Below are 18,134 nucleotides of genomic sequence, written 5' to 3'. Positions count from 1 at the left end.
GGGTCAGTTGGCGTTTCTGTGTAGGGTTGGCATGTTCTCCTCGTGTTTGCGTGGGTTTTCCCCGAGTGCTCCGGTTTCCCCCACAGTCCAAACACATGTGCTATAAGTGAATTGAATAAACTAAATTGGCCGTAATGCGTGAATGAGTTCAAGAGTGTAGGGTGTTTTTGCCAGTGTTGTGTTGCGGCTGGAAAACATATGCTGAATAAGTTGGTGGTTCGTTCCGCTGTGGCGACCTCAGATTAATAAAGCTTAATCTAAAAATTAATCTAAGCTGAATAGAAAATGAATGAAGTCACTAGAAGATCACACATTTTTGGGGGGTTATTCACAATTTAAAAAGTCTTTTATATTCAGCATATGTAATATGTAATGCCCGTTTCCACTGAGTGGTACGGTTCGGTTTGGTACGCTTTAAAAGCAACAGAAGTTACCCAGATTAAACAGTCTAGTCTATTTCCTGTTGTTGCATTCCCAAAGACAAGGCTTGTACCCGTTTGGCTCCATACAACTTAGTTCCAAACCCAAGTGGATCCAGAAGGGCCTTCAGGAGGTTCTGCAGAGCTGTGTTACACAATGTATGGAAGGTCAATTTAAAAAAAAACCATCATAGGGGCTCTTTAAGACTTTAAGAGCCCACGCATACCCTGCATATAATTTCAAGAAAAAAAAAGACAAAAATACCTCTTAGATAAGTGTTTAAACTTGTACCAACCTCTATAAACAATTTAGCAAGTCAAGAGGAATGTCTTTATGTATCTTTAATATACATCTCATACAGCAGTTATTAAAATATACCTCTATCATGTCTGTGGCTAAAAACAAACCCTGGCATGATCAAGGTTTTCCAGGCACATAGTCTTTAGCTCGGTAAAAGAGCACGTAAACGCTTCAAACACAATGAAATACAAATATCTATTGCAGAAGTGCTGGAAGACTCGTTTTGGCTAGACTCTAATGCATAGTCATTCAAACACAAGGCTTGTTTTAGGCACCTTGGATCAGCAGCAAAGCAAAAACAATACACATACAAACCTGCAGTTAAATATAGAGCTTTAAAATGGAGGTCCATGATAACTATATCATTTTACACTGTTCCAATTGTATTAATCAGCTTAAAGAAGAGTTTTAAAAAATGTATTTTTCTACATTGCAGTCAAGTGTTCAGTGTTTTTTTTGCATGTGAGAACCTGAGAGGAACCGCCTACTAAAGGAACACAGGCTGATCCAGGCCAGTTAGGAGACGATAGGTTGATGTTGGCATTGTCTTCAGATGAATCTGTTACAAATGTGATTAAAAAAAATGTAGTGTTTTAAAAACGCATGAAATGACAGACATAGCAAACAGATTTATTTTATTGTGAATGATTAATCCATGTGACCATAATGCTACTCTGGAACTACTCAAAATCCTACTTAATTTTTTAAAAAGCATTAAAATAACAGGCATTCAAGTCATCTGATTAAAAAAAAAGTGTTTACAATATTTTAAATGGGGCTTCAAAGTGGCGCAGTGGGTAGCACGATCGCCTCACAGCAAGAAGTTTGCTGGTTCGAGCCTCGGGTGGGTCAGTTGGCATTTTTGTGTGTCTCCCGCGTGGGTTTCCTCCGGATGTACCGGTTTCCCCCACAAGTCCAAAAGACATGCGGTATAGGTGAATTGAGTAAGCTAAATTGTCCGTAGTGTATCTGTGTGAAAGAGTGTGTATGGCTGTTTCCCAGTGTTGGGTTGCAGCTGGAAGGGCATCCGCTGCGTAAAACATATGCTGGATAAGTTGGCGGTTCATTCTGCTGTGGCAACCCCAGATTAATAAAGGGACCAAGCCAAAAAGGAAATGAATGAATGAATGTTTTAAACGATGTCTTCTACCAGACTCAACATTCGAACTCAACATTCAAACTGTCCTTTAACACCTACAAAATCTAATCTATATTTTTCAAACTTTTGTAGAGTAGAGTTTGATTTTGTAGAGTTGTTAGTGAATTTAAATCCAACAAAAAGTAAATGGTTTTCTCATAATAACTATACTACCTGACAAAAGTCTTGTCATCGATCGAGTTGTAAGATCAACAAAAAACTCTAGTAGACGTCTAGTTGATCACTTGGAAAAGTTGCAGAAGGTTGATTTTTCAGATGAATCATCTGTTGAACTGCATCCCAATCATCACAAATACTGCAGAAGACCTATTGGAACCCACATGGATCTAAGATTCTCACAGAAATCAATCAAGTTTGGTAAAGGAAAAATCATGGTTTGGGGTTACATTCAGTATTGGGGCGTGCGAGAGATCTGCAGAGTGGATGGCAACATCAACAGCCTGAGGTATCAAGACATTTGTTCTGGCCATTACATTACAAACCACAGGAGAGGGCAAACTCTTCAGCAGGATAGCGCTCCTCATACTTCAGCCTCCACATCAAAGTTCCTGAAAGCAAAGAAGGTCAAGGTGCTCCAGGATTGGCCAGCCCAGTCACCAAACATGAACATTATTGAGCATGTCTGGGGTAAAATGGAGGAGGCATTAAAGATGCATCCAAAGAATCTTGATGAACTCTGGGAGTCCTGCAAGAACGCTTTCTCTGCCATTCCAGATGATGAGAGGAGTCATTGCTGAGATGTTTGAATACAGTCCTCCAAGCTCATAGGAGTCATACACAATATTAACTCTTTTCCCACTGCAGCATGACTTTACATTCTATACTGGACATTATTTCTGTTAAGTAACAAGTCTTTTGTCTCAGCAAAGTCAGACCTTACTGTCCTAATTAAATAATTAAAAATCAAGACATGATCATATTTTATTCTGGTAAAATAAGCGTAATCTAGAGGCCTTTGCCTTTCATTTAAGCCACTTCTGATACTAAATGATCAATTAGAAGTCAAGTTATTATTTGTTGTTCCTAAAAACTGGATAGGCGACAAGACTTTTGTCAGGTAGTGTATTATATATAGTGTTGTTTTGAATCAAAATGACAAGACCACAAAAAAAAACAAAAATAATAAAAAAAATAAATGTAAAAAAAATCAAGAATAAAATTACATTTTATTTAGAACAATGGTTAAAAGACATTTAGCTTGATAATTGTATTCTTATTGTGAAGTCTGTATGATCTTATCCGATCAGATCCAGTAAATTAATCATTTTTAATGTAGTTCAAAGTGTAAGGAATTTGCTAAAATGAAACACGCATACCTCTCCCACAGCATTGGACAGGATGTTGATGATCTTCTCATGAGGTGTAGCTACCACACTCTGTCCATTGATCTCAATAATACGATGACCAACTCGAATGCCGCCCCGCTCAGCTATTCCACCCCGCATTAGACTGCAAATCTAATTAAAAGAACAGAAACAGTTAACAAAAAGAGTGTTAGATACTACATACAGTTTAGCCAACGCAAGGGCTTTCAGTGTTCATCAACATATGAAACCACCAGGTATAAAGACATTTCACACTTGTAATTTGTAAGAAGTGTGAAAATACACAACCAACAGCCAATCATGTTTCACAGGCCCTGTTTACACTAATACATTTTAGTTTTAAAGGGCACATAGTTTACCTCTTTTTTATGATTTAATATTAATATTATGGTTCTTCTGAGTGTGCCAGTTTAGGTTCAGTTTAAAACACAATTCAGATTTTTTTATTATAATGTGTTAAAAAGTGTCATGTTGGGGGCGTGTCCACAGTTCGCTGATTTATGGGTGTGTTGCTTCACATGTAGATTAGTTTTGGCTTCCCGCCAACGTAAAAAGGGGGCGGAGCCATGAGCTCACCTGCTCTTTGTTTGCAACAGAGACAGACAGACTGAGAGAAGGAGCAGGAGTGAGAGGATCAGCAATCAGTCGTACATATACGACTCGTACACAGACCAAGCAGAGAGTACAAAATCATTTGTGTCTTTGTATAGTTTTACAGCCAACTGTGTGCTAGTTTCAAGTACCAAGCTTGTACACCGAGACTAATAACCACGCACACTGGAATTAACTTTTACTGAGGCACGGAATGCGTCGCTCGAAGCCGCGACACGGCACACCAGACACTCTCTGTGGCGCGGCAGAAACATGAAGTGTTCCGAATCGTCGCGCCGTTGTGTGTACCCTGATAGAAACCTATGTTTAGAATTCTAAAATGCATGGCACAGCATCAGGTACAGCAGCACATAGTTAAGATCACAGGGAGCTTCTGTGATCGCGAGAAATGCAAACGGCTGAAGTATAAGGTAGACTCAATGAGAAGTACACATGTTTGCAAACCTACCTAAAGATACAAACAATAATTCTGATTAGAGCGATAATGTGGAGAATATTGCTCTTGTGTTGAGCCCAATGAGCCTTCAATCTAAAAATAGAGCTAGCGTGTTCCTTTAGTGATATCGCTTCGACTCACGCTGAAAATGGCGGACGTGAATCAACAAACTGAGGATATGATGACGTGCCTGTCAATCAATATTGGTGGGCGGGGGGAGCGCACTCCTACGTAAAGTTGCGGTCGGTTTGAAAACAGCTCCAATTGGTCCACCGTTTTTTATGTTGTTAAATTGAAAAAAAAAAAGCACTGGGTGCGCTTATATCACCCCAATATGACGCTCTATACACCATACATGCACATATGTCTGTCCAAACAGCTTGAAAAGTAGATTTTTTACCATAGGTGCCCTTTAAAATGCATACGTTTTGCTACAGTTACGGCATTCGTCCACAATAAGCCGGAGTTTATCGAGCGCCGGAAACAGAGCTTTTTGGAAATGCTGAAGAGGCCGTTTTCATTTTAAACTGCTGCTGCTCCATGTTAGTGTGGATGGGGGAAAACGGAGACATCTGAAAACAGAGATCTGATTGGGGCTTTTACCTCAATATTAAGTAGCCTACACAGTTTAGTCTTGCCTCCATCCATGGTTACATAAATTAACATATTAACTTAGGCATAATATATTAACTTATTAACATATATTAACTTATACATGTCTAATCACAGGATGTCCTTCAAAAAAAAAAGAGTAGGGGTTTAACCCCGGCATCCTGGCCAAATTTGCCCACTGGTTTCTGTCCATCATGGCCTCCTAACCATCCCCACATCATAATTGGCTTCATCACTCTGTCTCCTCTCCACTAATCAGCTGGTGTGTCGTGTGCTGTCTGGCGCAATATGGCTGCCATCCCGTTATCCAGGTGGATGCTGCACACTGGTGGTGGATAAGGAGATTCCCCAAAAATGTTTAAAGTGTTTTGAGTTTCTAGATAAGTGCTATATAAATGTAAGGAATTATTATTATTATTATTATTATTATTAAAAGTGAAAAGCACTATACAGCCTATACAATAAATTACAGAAAATTGTTGCTTACGATGCCGTCCTCCACACTGAAGCCAAGTTGATATTTGGGATCAGGGCGCTTAATAATCGCCATGGTGACGGGTGGACAGTGAACAATGCTGAGCTTTATCATAGACAAGTTCTTTAAATCCTGTAAAAAAATCAAAAATCAAATGATTAGATTAAAGTTTCAGAGTAATATCGAATCTTTACTGCTATGGGATTTCCTTGTCTTACTCGTATAATACTTTGACAGGTGGCGATAGGGAGGCCCACCAGACTGGTGCCATTAACAGACATAATGCGATCCCCGATGCTCAGCTCGCCAGAACGTTCTGCAGGACCACCGTGAAGCAGGTTGGCTACCACCACAGTTGGTAAAATAGAGCCCCAGCCAGACTCCACAATTGCAAGACCTAATATCTCTCCTGCCTTTTTAGTAAGACACACCTGAAAACATTGAGTGAAATGGGTTTTACATGCTATCCAGCCAAAATACAAATCCAAAGGGAGGACATCCTTACCTCTCTGATGTTTTCAGAGCGAGAAAAGTGAACCAGGTCTCCGTTGTAAAGTTCCTGCGTGCCGAGATAATCGCTGTATTCGCCTGGCTTCAGATCACAAGCTTTAATTCCATTAGTGTACAGAAACTGCTGATATGCAACACCAAACGCCTGACCAATGGCCTGTGCGATGATCTGAGCCTAAGTAGACACAAATGAGAAAACAGCAGTTTGTTTTTGAAATGTAGGCCCTATATCCATCTGCATTTTCAGCAGTCCAATCACAAGTGGTCAGGCAAAAAGCATTACCGTTTTCACCTGGCATTAAAGGGGTAAAGGCTAGTTTGCCCTTTTATAAATATTTGATTCTGTTTGGCGGATGCACTAGAACATGTTTCACTTCTTGTTAGCTGAAAAATGCATTTTTTTAATAATAATACATTATAAAAAATAATAATACATTATTATAATGTAGATAATCCATTATTACTGTTGTTCCCCTGGCATTAAAGGGGTCCTAGATATTATGCTATGGTGCGTGTTAGTAAATGCAAAGCTATTGATCAAATCCAGCTTAAAACTGTATGACAGCGCTTCAGATGACAGTTCTGTAGCCTACAGCTAATCAATCTGTCAGATTCTGGAGTGCTTTACAGCTCTAAAGAACATAATAAATGATAAATGATCTTAAATAAAACAAATACATTTAGAGAGATGGTATACAAGTATATAATTTCACTCAGCGGGGAAATGGAGGCCACGTGAATGGTTTGTGAGCACAATTAAGTGCACACAGCATCCCATATCATCTGATAATTGTAAGAAATAAGTCCAAAAGGCAGCTGACTGTGTAAAGCCACATAAAACAAAACATAAATATGAAGTATATGCCGAGTTCAGCAGCCAATCAGCCGGAATCAGCTGAGGTGAAGTGACGGCGACCAGCGACACCTAGCTGCCACTCAAGTGGCCACGCCCTTATTTATGCAGACCTAATATAACCTTATATAAAGGAAACGGATTAGTTATAAAAAAATTCACCCCCTCACAGTTGTCATTAAGGGTAATATTAGCTATATAAACCTAAATCTTTCTTTGTACCAGGTTGTAAACACCCTTTTTTCCTGCTGTAAAGTTGGCAACAGTGGGGTCAATAGAAACCAGGACTAGTGGAATTTCGATGAATTGCAGTTTCAGTTACTTCTGTATTGGCTTCCCGAGGGAGAGCGGGAGGTTGCTGCTTGATCTGACCTCATGAGCTTTCACACTACCTCTGGAAGTGGTTGAAAGTGGACAAGCCCCAAACATTTTAAATCTGGTTTACAGCTGTATTTAGGATTTCTTACTTAAAGGTAACAATATTTCTTACGATATAACATTTTCATAGAAAAATCCTACTTTTATTAGCTATACTTTTAAATAATTTATTTATGCGATAATATCGTAAAAGATATTTTTCAGATCTAATTAATTCTCATTCTGACAAAAAAATTGGTGTAAACGTTAAGTCTTTAAAACACAAAGTAAAACCAGTCAGTGCATAAAATAAGTGAAGTTTCATAAACTAATTTCAAGAGGAGCACGTGATTTGATTGAGCACGTCTGGCCACTCATCTGTAATCAGTAATAATCCAATCAGAGTGATCCTAGTTTACTATAAATGGATCATTTTCTTCCTACTGCTCTACCTTCGTTTGGAAGAATCCCCCCTTCCACCCCATCTCCTCCTTTTCCTCCCTTTTCGAAAGGGGAGCTCTCGAGACCTACCTGATCTCGGATCTCCTGATATGCTTATCGATTGGGCGGGAGCCCTGGGCTCAAATATCTCCGAGCTCAGGGTTCTCTTCTGGGACAGCATGCCAAACCTACTTTAAATGCCAAGCATATCTAAGTGGGAACTCTTGAAATGTAATTTATTACTCACTTATATTGCATATAATATTATCACAATGACGATATTTTCGCAATTTATTGCACAGCCGTACTTTGACTTGTGATCGAATCATTTTTCTTCAGCTTAGTCCCTTTATTCATCAGGGGTGGCCACAGCCGAATGAATCGCCAACTTATTCAGCATATGTTTTACACAGCGGATGCCCCTGCACCTGCAACCCAGTACTGGGAAACATCCATGCATACTCATTCACACACATCCACTATGGCCAATTTAGTTTATTCAATTCACCTACACCACATGTCTTTGGACTGTGGGGGAAACCGGAGCATCCAGAGGAAACCCACACCAACATGGGGAGAATATGCAAACTTGACACAGAAATGCCAACTGAGCCAGCCGAGGCTCGAACCAGCAACCTTCTTGCTTTAAGGCGACAGAGCTAACCACTGAGCTGTGATTGAATCAATTAAAAGGAATTAAGGCCCCAGTTACACCAGGTAATCTAGTATGTATAAGCATAGAAAATAACATGTTTATTAGATCACTGCAAAGCAAGTCTTAATGCAGGTGGGCATAACACAAATAAATCAATGCCTGAGAATAAATACTTCACTCACGTCCTCTGAAGAAAAGACATGGCAGATCATCCAGCACTTTTTCGGTGGCGCCGCAGAGCTATCTGTCGTGTCTGCTGATTTACGACTAGCCGGCTTCCTGCGGGCCATCAAAACTAAAATGTTCCCAATGTCCGCGATGTATGAAATCATCTGCAGAGAATGGTCCATCATGGCCTCCTGAAAGCATGAGAGAAATCAGACACACGCCAATACAGAAAGAACTTACAGAAGACGGACTGTCAGGTGTGTTGTCATCGAACCTGTGTGTCAGTACTCAGCACTTTAATTCTTTGTGTGGAAATGAACAGATCCACCTCTGTCATGGGCTGAGACTCTCCTTCAGGGGCCTGTATGTTATACAAATGAGCATACATTACACATTTCGATTAGCAGGTGCTTTAGGTATGATAATACTATAGATACTACAAGACATTGTAATACTGTAAGATTTTAGCGGTGGTGGCTGCCAGTGTAAAAGGCATGACCATTATAAAAGAATGCTGGTTCCTTAATGGTCCAAGGCTGCTTATATTTAAAACATTGATTTTTTTCTTCAGCTTAGTCCCTTTATTCATCAGGGGTTGCCACAGCAGAATGAACCACCAACTTATCCACCATGTTTTAGATAGCGAATGCCCTTCCAGCTGCAAGTCAGTACTGGGAAACATCTATACACACTCATTCACACACATACACTACGGCCAATTTAGTTTATTCAATTCACCAATAGCGCATGTTTGGACTGTGGGGAGCAACCGGAGGAAACGCGGGGAGAACATGCAAACTCCACACAGAAATGCCAACTGGCTCAGCCGGGACTCGAACCAGTGACTTTCTTGTTGCTAGGTGACGGTGCTAACCACTGAGCCACCATGTCATCATTTTTGGCACAATTTTTTATTATTCCTGTGAAATTGCGAGCTACCAATGCAATTTATTTGAAGAAACGTCCATTTCAACAGTGAGCCAGACTAGGCATGCAGGAATAATAATTTTTTTTTTGTTCTGACATTATTCATACTTTAGCAAACAGACTAAAAAAAATTATTTGCTTATTGCTTATTCCTCAACCTTGATGCGATCGACAGCTTCCTGTGCCTGGGCCATCCGGGCATTGGTGGAAGGATTTTTCTCAGACTGTAATTGTGTAGATCCAAGATATTTAGCTCCAAAGATCACGCCATCCAGGAGGTCTTCAGGGTCACATGGTCCGGGCACTTAAAACAAAAACAAAATGATGTTACTTATAACCTATATTAGGGGCTATGGAAATACAATTTGTTGCTTTTGTTTTGTTGCACTTCATACCATTCTTATATGGCGGCTGTGTCTCAGCATCCTGTTGAAAAACAGAAGAAAGCCAGTGAGATTACAGCTTATTACAGCTTCGATTGCAGCTTCGTTGCTATATTCCTCTGACCTCAGATGACAAGAATACAATTAAAATAAAAATCTTACATGTTATCTAGTCTTACATTTTATTTAGTCTCATAAAAGGGTATATGCACAGCTAGTGTTTCTTCCCAAACCGATAAACTTGATAAACAGTTAATGTGACTTGTGAATGTGAAATTTTATACGGTTCCTTTTACTGCATCGATATTGTAATGTAATTAAAATATAATCAGTTAAGTAGAGTTCAGCATTCATTTAGAATGCCATATTTCTGTTTGACAACTGCATTAAAACTCATATTCCAACTCGCATGGATCCACAAATGCAGCCTTTTTAATTACAAGATGTACAGTTGAAGTCAGAATTATTATCCTCCCTGTTTATTTTTTCCCTAATTTCTGTTTAACGAAGATTTTCTTAACACATTTCTAAACATAATAGTTTTAATAACTCATTTCTAATAACTGATTTATTTTCTCTTTGCCATGATGACAGTAAATAATGTTTGACTAGACTTTTTCAAGACACTTCTATACAGCTTAAAGTGACATTTTAAAGGCTTAACTAGGTTAACTAGGCAGGTTAGGGTAATTAGGCAAGTTATTGTATAACGATGGTTTGTTCTGTAGACTATTCAAAAGAAATATGGCTTAAAGGGGCTAATAATTTTGACCGTAAAATGGTTTTTAAAAATATAACAACTGCTTTTATTCTAGCTGAAATAAAACAATTAAGACTTTCTCCAGAAGAAAAAATATTATCTTACATACTGTGAAATTTCCCTTGCTCTGTTAAACATCATTTGGGAAATATTATAAAAAAATATTGCAAAATATAATATATTTAAAAAAAAAAAAAAAAAAAAAAAAAAAAAAAAAAAAATCAAAGGGGGGCTAATAATTATGACTTCAACTGTATAAAAAGCACAGAACGATCAATTAATAGTCATAATCATCTTTTTATAAAAGGGCACCTATTATGCCCCTTTCTACAAGATGTAAAATAAGTCTCTGAAGTCCCTAGAGTGTGTATGTGAAGTTTCTGCTCAAAATACACCACAAATAATGTTTTGCGACTCTTTAAAACTGCATCTTGTAAGATTTGATCCAAATTATGTTGTTTTAGTGAATCTTGCTTAAAATTCAAATGAGGTGTCTGCACCAGTGGTGCAGTGGTGCAGTGCGTCGACACATGCACTCCAGTGCTCACGGCGACCCGAGTTCGATTCCCGCCTAGCTGTCCTAAGCCGACCCTTTCCCTCTCTGCTCCCCATGCTTTCCTGTCAATTCTCTCTACTGTCCTTTCCAATAAAGGTGAAACCCCCCCCGATTATAAATTTTTTTTATTTTATTATTATTATTATAAAAAATTCAAATGAGGTAGTGCTGTTTTCAAAAGAGGGTGGAACTACAAATGCCTATGCATTAGCATAGTGGCAGATCCAAACAGGACTGACGTTATCTCTGTGAAAAACTGAAAATGTCAAAAGAAGTGACTCAGAATGCGTCAGTCTACGGAGACTACAGTGTTCATTTGTGCATCCTAAAGGGCTGATCACACCGAACGCACTTTTGGCGTTGAGAGATGTATCTTTTGAATGGTTTACTAATGGCCCCAAGTGTTTTGCATGCTGCTTTTGCGCCCTACGTATTAACCGCCTGCTGTGCCTCATGCTTTTGCCGTTCCACACGGTGCGCTCACAGTTGAAAAATAGTCAACTCTGAACGAAAAAACGAGTAACGTCTGTCATGTCTTTTTCATTCTCCAATCAAATTAAAGCAGAGGCAGAGTTTCCGTTGAGGTGACAGCAGTGTTTGTGTTGTCAAGAAGACTTTGGAGACTTTTGAAGATGGAGGAGAGACTGGTGGTTACTATTTTATGTTATCCAGAGCTGTATGACTTCACAAATCTTGAATATCGCAATATTATTAAATATTACAATTATACCAATATCAACCGCAACACTCGCGGACAATACGCAGCTGATTCAGTCGTTGCCCAGTGATATTAAGCGCACCACATTTCTTTTTTTCTTGTCAACAAAAAAGGCAGTGCAGTACGCCTTGCATTTTTGGAACATAAAGGCGGTGTGATCGGCCCCTTAAACTCCACATTTACAATCCTCTTATGACCCGTTTCCACTGAGTGGTACGGTACAGTACGCTTTTATGGCGTACCGACGTCAAAAGGCGTACCGAACCGAACCGTACCGTACCACTTTTTCAGCACCCTTTCGAAAGGGTACCAAACACGAAACGCTATTGGTTTACAGAGATACGTCATTCGTTACGCAACAAGCCAGAATGAAAACAAAAAACCCGCCATGTTTGAAATACACAGCGAGAGATTACAGCCGGAATGATATATACATATAATAACGAGCCATGGTCGAACCTGGCTCAAATAAACCTCGTCGTCGTCTTGATGAACAGCCACAAAGCCATGGAGTAGAGCAGAATCTACCCTCTGCCTCGTAGTTTTTTATGAGGCAGTCTGAAGTGCGAGCGGTTTCGCTTTTTTCCTAGAGCTCGCCGCGCATCTATATCTGTAATAACAAACTTCTTGAGCTGATGAAAATAGCCTGCGCTTGGTTATTGACGTGCTTTTGAAACTCGATCCTGTCAGACACTGACAAACGCGAGAGTGAAGCGTGAAGAAACAAAGGAGAAGCTGGAAAAAAGCAGCACATTATTTTTCAGCAAACAAAATGCCATGTATAACTAATTTATTATCTTCATCTTTTGGACTAATATGAACTGGGAATGATGGAATTACTGTCAAACAGAGGCTACATGTGTTGCTGAACAATTACAGACACAGATAAGAGGTTTTCACTGACTGTAGGCTATATTTTGTGTTGTCTTTGAACCTAAATACGGACGAAATGTCTGCTGTGTGTAGTTCGTCTGTAGTTGGTAACATATCGGAGACTGTAAGGGGCTGTATGTGTTTATATATGTTCATTTGTTTATTTATTTACAGACGTTACAGTAGGCTGTCATTGATTCGCTGTTATAATCAACTCATGTTCATAGAAAAGTTAGTAATAAACATTTAGAGCGAGAATGACGTTGACTGAAACTTTCTGTCATACACCACGCCCACCAAAAGGGTACCCTTGGTAGTGGAAACGCAAGCCTTATAAAGGTGACCCGTACCGACCCGAACCGTACCAGTCAGTGGAAACGAGCCATTAGCTGCTGACATTATCATCAGCAGGTGAAACACTAATGGCAGATGGCTGCTTCTCACTCAGGGCTGTTTATGCCAATGAGGGCGGGACTTTCCCCCTCTGATAACACATTCAAAGTGAGAATGCCAATCAAAGCGTTTCTGCAGACTGTTTTTATCAAGCGTGATTATAAATAAATAGAATTCATATTTTCTACAATTAGAGGCAGGATTTATAGACACACTGTTACCACACAACGGTGTTTAAACCCTTTATAAAAGTGGCTTCCATAGAAAAGGCCATACAAATGCTGTACATGAGATTTTCTGCCCAGCAACAGAGCTCTATTATTGTCTAAAATCTAATGTAAGGTAAGAAAATCCATAGAGGACCAAAATCTCACCAGATCATTGTTTGGGGAGACCGACTGATCAGCAGACAGGCTTTCAGACTGCGTCCACTGATCGTCCTCTGCAACTCCTGAGACCAAAAACTCATCCTGCAAGTGTTTGTGCCAAGCATCCTGACTGTGAGACATGGAGATGACTTCATCTGTATCACTGCTCTGCCTTCTGAGACTGGACTGATGTTCAGGGGTCACCAGGCGTGTGTGAACAAACTGTGGAGCAGTACTGAGCTCCTCTGGCTCTTGGTCCTCCAGCATCTGCATCAGATCTTTCTGATATTCATGTGAAAAGAGCAGAGCTTCAGGGACGTTCCTGTCTGAACGTGCACATGCTGACTGGGCACTAAACTCAAGCTCTTGTGAGGAAGAAGCAGTGGACTCCGGTGGTGTATGCAGAGTTCCATGATCAAGTGTGAAAGCGGCAGGATTATCAAATGATGTTGATGGTTTAAAAAGATGGAGTTGAGTTAGAAGACTCTGAATGTGCGAGTGGTCAATATCGTTTTCCTTCTCTTTGATTTTCCCTATCTTCATCTCTGGGTTTATACATGTTCTACCTCTGTCTCCTGCATAAATCTTGTGTGTTTCTTGTGGAGCATCTTGACTTTGACAAACACTAATTTCAGGCCTGATCTCACATATTTCCTGAACTAAAAGATCTTCAGTTTTGTCAGGAGCTTCGCTTAAGTGCTCAGCTCCATAATCATTTCCTGCGGACATTATGTCTTCATTCAACTCTGTGTTGAAGGATCCGTGTGCCTCAAAGTCTCCCACTGAACAGATTTCGAGTTCTGCAACTGAGCCGGTATCACTGGAAGAGTCGGATCTCCAGTCTAGTGGTGGCGGCTCAATCGGGTTATAAGAATCCAGATCTTCCAATTCAGGGCTCTGCAGATTTTCACTATGATTTTTAGGAGCATTAGTTGAGTAACCACAACCATTAGGAGTCAAATGTGCGTCATGGACTGAAGCTTCAGCTTGAGAGTTTGAAGCAGGTTGTGAACTCTGCTCCAACTCCAAACCGTCACTGTAGATAAAATCCTCAGCCATTACCGCTGGTATTTCTTTGCCTCCTCCAGGGATTCCCCAGATTTCAGTAATTGGGATGCCTAAAAGTCTTTCATCTTAGCAGAAGAGCCTTGGTTTATGTAGAATAACCTAAACAACAAATTATGAAAGTATTAGCAACTTTTACATTTGAAACACATCCAAATAAATTGTAATGATCAAAGAATTAATGAAATCTGTTTCTCTTTTAGGCATGGGATGATAACCGTTTTCAAGGTATACCGCGGTATCAAGGTTTTAAAACTTCCAAAATTTTCAGCTATAGCATTCCTAAGGTATGTTTTTTTATTTACCTTTTTTTAGGACTAAAGTATCTCCAGCAGAAAAGATATCCAAAAATACCAATTTTAAATGGTAAAGAAACAGTGTTTTTAAAACTAACGAAGACAGCAGAAATCAGAGATTTAATTTAATTATTTAGCCTGACATGTTTACAGCTGCAAAATATTTTAAATGTTTCTCAAAAAAAAGTATTGTGCTCAAAAAGGGGAAAAAGTTTTTTGTTTTTACACAGACTTTTAAAAAGAATATATTTTAGAGCAGTAATCACAATACCAACAAACTGTGAAACCGTGATAATTTTATCCAAGGTTATTAAACTGTCAGAATCTTATACCGGCTCATGCCCATTCTTTTTTTTTTTTTTTTTTTTTTTATAATAGCAAAGTCATCAAAATACGACAAAATGCTTACCAAATATGACTATTGAGGAATTATCACTTCCGGTATGCAGTTAGGAAAGTGAGACGTGTACGGGAGCCGCTCCGTAAATTCGATTTAATTTAGGCAGTAAAAAGGGACACTCTGAGCTTTTAACGACTAAAAGTGACGTCCACAAAGGTAAAGATCCTTTCGAATCTAGCTAGAACCAGTTCTTATTATTTCGATGCCTAAAACCCAAGCGTGTTTCTCCTGGTCCTGCTGAAACTGATGACGATGCCAAAATGGCTGCGATTTCTTCAGATTTAACGCCAGCTGTTTTAAAAGAGTTGCTCATTACAACTATACGGGAGGAAATAACTGAGTTGAGAACAGAATTCCTCACTGAAATATGCGCATCTACAGCTACCCTTCAGGCCACCATTTCCTGTCATAGCACCAAAATCGCAGACATTGAAACATCGCTGAACAGCGTGGACGAAAGGCACTGGAGCGTAAATGCCAGTCACTAGAAAAGGACAACGAGGAATTATGGTCCATTTTTTCTGTATGTGTAGGGCAGGGGTCACCAATCTCGGTCCTGGAGGGCCGGTGTCCCTGCAGGGTTTAGCTCAAACTTGCCTCAACACACCTGCCTGGGTGTTTCAAGTATACCTAGTAAGACCTTGATTAGCTCGTTCAGGTGTGTTCGATTAGGGTTGGAGCTAAAATCTACAGGACACCGGCCCTCCAGGAACAAGTTTGGTGACCCCTGGTGTAGGGGGTTTTGCAAGTCTCATGAAGGTGGATTTAGGACTTTTAAAAGAAAAATGAAAGTGTAAAACACATCAGTGTGTTCTCTAAATGCAAATGCCAACAGGCCTGTAGCCAGCCTGGTGAAATGGGTGTTTCTTTTCTCTCAAAAAGTCAACCTTTCTGCAGTTATACGTCCCATGTTTTCTATTTAATTATGACATTTAAATACTGCATTTTAGCGACATTTTAAGCACTATTCTGAATTAGCTTGCCGGATGGTCATCATAACCACACTCTCACTATTTTAGCCAAAATAGTAAATCAAATAAATTTTATTATGGTCTTTTTTAGGACCAAGTTATCTCCAGCAGAAAAGATGCATAAATGGTTTTATTATGGTCTGCTTTTGGCATTCACTTTTTTATTTCTCAGTTTTTTTAGACCAAAGACTTAGAATAAAAGTTACTTGTAAAATGTTTTCTCAACAATACAATAGCGAAAGATGACTTCTCCTACCAGATTACACAGCTGGATGCTGGACTAATGAAAAATATTTGTTAGCAAATAACAATAGACACACTTGACTAGCTTAAGTCACACCGTAGCGACATCCAACAGAGGCTGCTTGGGCTTAAAGCCTTTATTAATGGGTTATTTTCACCATGATGGCATAGCAGTCAAAATAGGACAAATGAGCTCATGTATGGTACAAAATCTGGACCTTTGTCAATGAGTGTGTCTTCTGAACTACCCAACCCCCCTGACTACAGGCCTGGCCTAGTGAGAACACAATGAGCTGCATCAGCAACAGATTAAACACTTCAATAACTTTACTTATTCCTTTTAATTATGCTGGAGGGATAAATTAAGATACATTTGAGAAACAAAACTGTAAGTCTTGTTGTTAAATATTTATTAAATCAAATTCTGCACTGAGAAATAAGACTTTTTTTCCAGTGCATGCCAGATTTAAAGACACAACTTATTAAGGTACAGATAGTTTTATATTCGCACTTTCGTTCATTTAACGGCCCCTATGTTGTTTACCTATGCTACTTTGAATATTTAATCAGAATTAGCCTGCAAGTACGACTTCAAAACAACATTAGCACTATTATTTATTATATTAACAGTGTTGTACTTCGATAGTCGTTGGCTGCTAATATGAGTTCACTATTTAGAATTTGCAAATAATAATTTTCTGAAATTATATTATTGAATGTGTAAATGTAAAACCAACTTTACCTCAATACACAACTTTACTAATTCAAGACTTTGTGATCTGATTTAAGAGTTTATTTTTGTAGAAGCCAAGGCAAATCTAAACTTTTTAGAAACGTTTAAAAGACCCACAGAAATATTATTCATCTCATTCGATTTCACATTATTCATGTATTCATCTCATTCAATTTCACAGCACTGAACTGACTTGATCTGAATAAAACCTATTGCTGTGTTTCTTGAACTTGTCTCGCATTGATGAAACTTCACACGGTTGTTCATATTTCTAATAATTTGCCTCTTTGTAATTCTGACTGTAAAAACGAAGATGACTTGACTTGATAGCGCTCATACCAAGATGATATCAATCACTGATCAGTGGTACAATCACAGTGATACAGTAAAGTTTACGTTACGTTTAAGTAAAGTAAATCAGAGCGAGGTCTACAAAGATGAAGTGTATGACTTGTGTTGACTTGTGAACGTGGACAGCTCAAAGTGCAGGACACCATACAAACATGCAAATATTGAGTTTAAAGAGAAATCAAAGTTTTGTAAACTAAACGGGTGACACACACACACACACACACACACACACACACACACACACACACACACACACACACACACACACACACGAACATGATGTGTATATTAGGTGCAGTGGCTTACCTTCGCTTCATCTATTACCCTATAAATAATTACAAATCAGTAACACGCAAATCCTGTCCATTCGCTTAAATGGCTGGACCTTGGAGCCGATCACAAGGACGCAGTGTTTCAGTAAAACATCCCTAAACATCAACGGGATTCATTTTGAGATGTACTAAGAACTTTAAATCGTTTTTTCTTATGTTGTTGTACGGCTCAACTAAAAAACTTCAACGTAGTTGAGGATCTCAATACTGCGCATGCGCACTTGAATAAGACGTGACTAATCAATCTATCGATTTGTCTTCTTCAGAGCAAAAATCTGCCAGAAAGGGTTTCAGTGTTATATATATATATATATATATATATATATATATATATATATATATATATATATATATATATATATATATATATAGTTTTACCCCATGTGCTATATTTATATATATATATATATATATATATATATATATATATATATATATATAT

The 18,134-nt window shown here is 38.8% G+C and overlaps 1 protein-coding gene across 1 annotated transcript; it reads right to left on the bottom strand.

Annotated features, from left to right (window-relative positions):
• Positions 1-746: 746 nt before the first annotated feature.
• si:ch73-40i7.5 (amyloid-beta A4 precursor protein-binding family A member 3) lies at positions 747-17,893 on the bottom strand. The gene is made up of 11 exons (XM_056468363.1): positions 17,667-17,893; positions 13,308-14,468; positions 9,646-9,676; positions 9,409-9,554; positions 8,598-8,684; positions 8,338-8,514; positions 5,845-6,024; positions 5,558-5,770; positions 5,352-5,471; positions 3,196-3,336; positions 747-1,279 (listed from the first exon to the last, which is right to left on the bottom strand). The coding sequence occupies exons 2-11, from the start codon at positions 14,358-14,360 to the stop codon at positions 1,208-1,210; spliced, it is 2,220 nt and encodes a 739-aa protein (XP_056324338.1). The 5' UTR covers positions 14,361-14,468; positions 17,667-17,893; the 3' UTR covers positions 747-1,207.
• Positions 17,894-18,134: the final 241 nt, after the last annotated feature.

This window comes from Danio aesculapii, chromosome 11 (assembly GCF_903798145.1).
Source record: "Danio aesculapii chromosome 11, fDanAes4.1, whole genome shotgun sequence".
Taxonomy (NCBI): domain Eukaryota; kingdom Metazoa; phylum Chordata; class Actinopteri; order Cypriniformes; family Danionidae; genus Danio; species Danio aesculapii.
This window is presented reverse-complemented; position numbering and strand designations above follow the sequence as displayed.